This window comes from Mastomys coucha, unplaced genomic scaffold (genome assembly GCF_008632895.1).
Source record: "Mastomys coucha isolate ucsf_1 unplaced genomic scaffold, UCSF_Mcou_1 pScaffold11, whole genome shotgun sequence".
NCBI classification, from domain to species: Eukaryota; Metazoa; Chordata; class Mammalia; order Rodentia; family Muridae; genus Mastomys; species Mastomys coucha.
The window spans coordinates 34,392,824-34,395,231 of record NW_022196893.1 but is presented as its reverse complement, the minus strand read 5'-3'; the positions used below and the strand labels follow the sequence as shown (position 1 = coordinate 34,395,231).

General features: G+C 56.2%; 1 protein-coding gene across 1 annotated transcript; it reads right to left on the bottom strand.

Annotated features, from left to right (window-relative positions):
* Positions 1-370: 370 nt before the first annotated feature.
* Positions 371-2,136, bottom strand: Hoxc12 (homeobox C12). Its single transcript, XM_031359160.1, has 2 exons — positions 1,437-2,136; positions 371-609 (listed from the first exon to the last, which is right to left on the bottom strand). The coding sequence occupies exons 1-2, from the start codon at positions 2,038-2,040 to the stop codon at positions 371-373; spliced, it is 843 nt and encodes a 280-aa protein (XP_031215020.1). The 5' UTR covers positions 2,041-2,136.
* Between the last annotated feature and the right edge of the window lie 272 nt (positions 2,137-2,408).

Below are 2,408 nucleotides of genomic sequence, written 5' to 3'. Positions count from 1 at the left end.
AAAGGGAAGTGGTGGAAGGGTGCGAATAAGAGTCTGGGCGGCTGCTTTCCCATAACCTCAGCGGGAGGCACAGCAGCTCCAGTCCTGCCTCAAATAAGCCACCCCTGCCCAGTGTGTCCTAGCCTGCCCTTGTTTCTCCTGGGCGGCTTCTGCCTTCTCCGGCTAGGGTTATTCCCTTTTTTCAGGGACCCGCAGGGCCTGCTGGGGGTGGGTGTGTGTGGGAGGGAACCAGGAACAAAACAGACAAGAGACGTCCGGGGAGGGCCTGCCAGAAGGCCTGGCGTTGTAAGCGGGACTATGTCCCAGGCTGCGCCCCCTTTTGCTCCACCAAAGCAAGCTCAGTCTGGGGCTAGCACGCATGTCCTGCTCCCTAAAAGAAGGAGAGCGCTTGCTCCCTCAACAGAAGTCTTTTCTTTTTCATTCTCCGGTTCTGGAACCAAATCTTGACCTGCTGATCACTAAGATTCAAGCGGTCCGAGAGTTCCCTCCGACGCTGGCGTGTGATGAACTCGTTGACCAGAAACTCGCCCTCCAGCTCAGCCAGCTGCAACTTCGAATACGGCTTGCGCTTCTTTCGCGAGCGGCTGTGGATCGGGTACCAGGGCGCGCCTGGGTAGAGATGAACCGCAGGGTTGGCTAGAGGATCAGGGGGTGACTAGCTCAGTGCCCTGGGCCCCTTTCCCAGACCCTTTCACCCTAGCCCCACACCCAGACCAGGTCATTCCTTTCACTTCTCATCCTGAAAGTGTTTACCCAGATCATCCTCACCAATCCTTCACTTCATCAAGTTCCCCCCTCCCCGCTTTCACTCTATGCTTTAACACTACCTTCCATAATAGTATACACAGCCTTTTATGTTCCTATCTCAATTCTTCCAAACTATCTTCTCTATTATTATTATCATCACTCCCACCACCATCCCCACCAGTACCACTACCACCACCACCATCATCATTATCATTATCATTATTATTAAGATGTCCTAGCTCTTATAACTTCTGGGACCACGGATCCCATCAGTTAGAAAAGATGTGGGCGGGCGGTGAAAAGTAAATCATTGTGTTGATTGTGTTCCTTAAAATAAAAACTGTGAGTAACAGGGCCTATGGCTAAGCAGAAGAAAAGGCACCCTGCGAATAGGGTGCCTCCTTCCCCACCTCTTTACCCTTAGGCTTGGGGAAGTCCCGGTCAGGATCCCCGTTCTCTGGAGCTCCCTGCCCCCTACAGCCACTAGGAGCAAAAAAGGAAATCTCTCCAGGTCTTTTATGGGGATATTTACATGTTTATAGGGTTACCCCCCCCTCCGGCTTCTTTTTAAAAAGCCCTAGCACACCACACATTCTGTCACCCTAGGCAGTTCCAGCTCAGGCCTCCCCTGCCCAAACTAGTAAGACGTCCTGTCAGACTAAGCCGCACAAGTGGGCTGGGGTCCTTACCGCTGGCTGAGAGCCCGCCGCCTGGGTTCAACGGCGATACCAGAGAGCCAGGGTCGCCAGCGTTGACGCTCTTATTGCCCTCGTTGAGTAGGGACGAACTGGAGTCGGATTCCAGTGACTGGCACGAGGGTGGGTCGTGGGGGGGTCCCGTGCTGCCGTCGCCACCGCCGCTGCCCGTCGTGTAGTCGTATTTGAAGCCGAGCGCAGGTGGCCCCGACGGCTCCAGCTGCAGCAGCGCTGCCCCGGGTCCCGCTCCGGGTTCGCGCCCGCGCTCCTCCCGCTTTAGGCCCCCGCCGCCGCCTTCAGCGCAGGGTTCTCGGTAGTAACCCTTGCTATCCTCCACGCGAGCCAACTCGCACGTGCGGCCGAAAGGCGGGTTGAGAGACACAGGACTGCCCAGATAGGGCTGCGGGTAGCCATTGCACGGCTCGGCCGACGGCCAGGGCAGCGAGCACACGTTGTCGCGGCGTGGGTAGGACAGCGAAGGCAGCCCTGGGAGTTGTGCCCCTGACGCGCGGAAGTTGGGGAAGTAGAAGGTGTCTCCCGTGTGGATATTCACCAGCGGCCCCACAAACCCAGGATTCAGGAGATTATGCTCGCCCATTTCCGCGGGGCCCGACCGGCAGCTTCTACTTTATTGCTATCTGACATTAAACATAGTTAAACCTGCACCAGCCACCCATTGGCCGCCCTACTCACGTGGGCGCTACAGCCAGGGGGAGGGGTGGGGACAACCGAACCCCCCACCCACATTCCCTGCACCAACTCTAACTTCCCCCTTCCCCAATCCTGGGTGGGGATGGGGGAGCGAAAGGCAGGAACAGATTTATTCGTTGGATTCTGGTTTTTTAAAAATCATATAAAACCTTAACGCAGACGGGGAAGCGATCGCTCGACGCGGGGCGAAACCAAAAATAAAAAAAGCAACACCAAAAATATCTGCACATACACACCTCTGCACCATGCGCCCCT

What these genes read in the sequence shown, in the direction of transcription:
- Hoxc12 (XM_031359160.1), bottom strand. Translation starts at nt 2,040, where the DNA reads ATGGGCGAGCATAATCTCCTGAATCCTGGGTTTGTGGGGCCGCTGGTG. An exon ending in CGGCGGGCTCTCAGCCAGCG is followed by an intron (nt 610 to 1,436) that starts GTAAGGACCCCA and finishes ATCTCTACCCAG; the next exon opens with GCGCGCCCTGGTACCCGATC.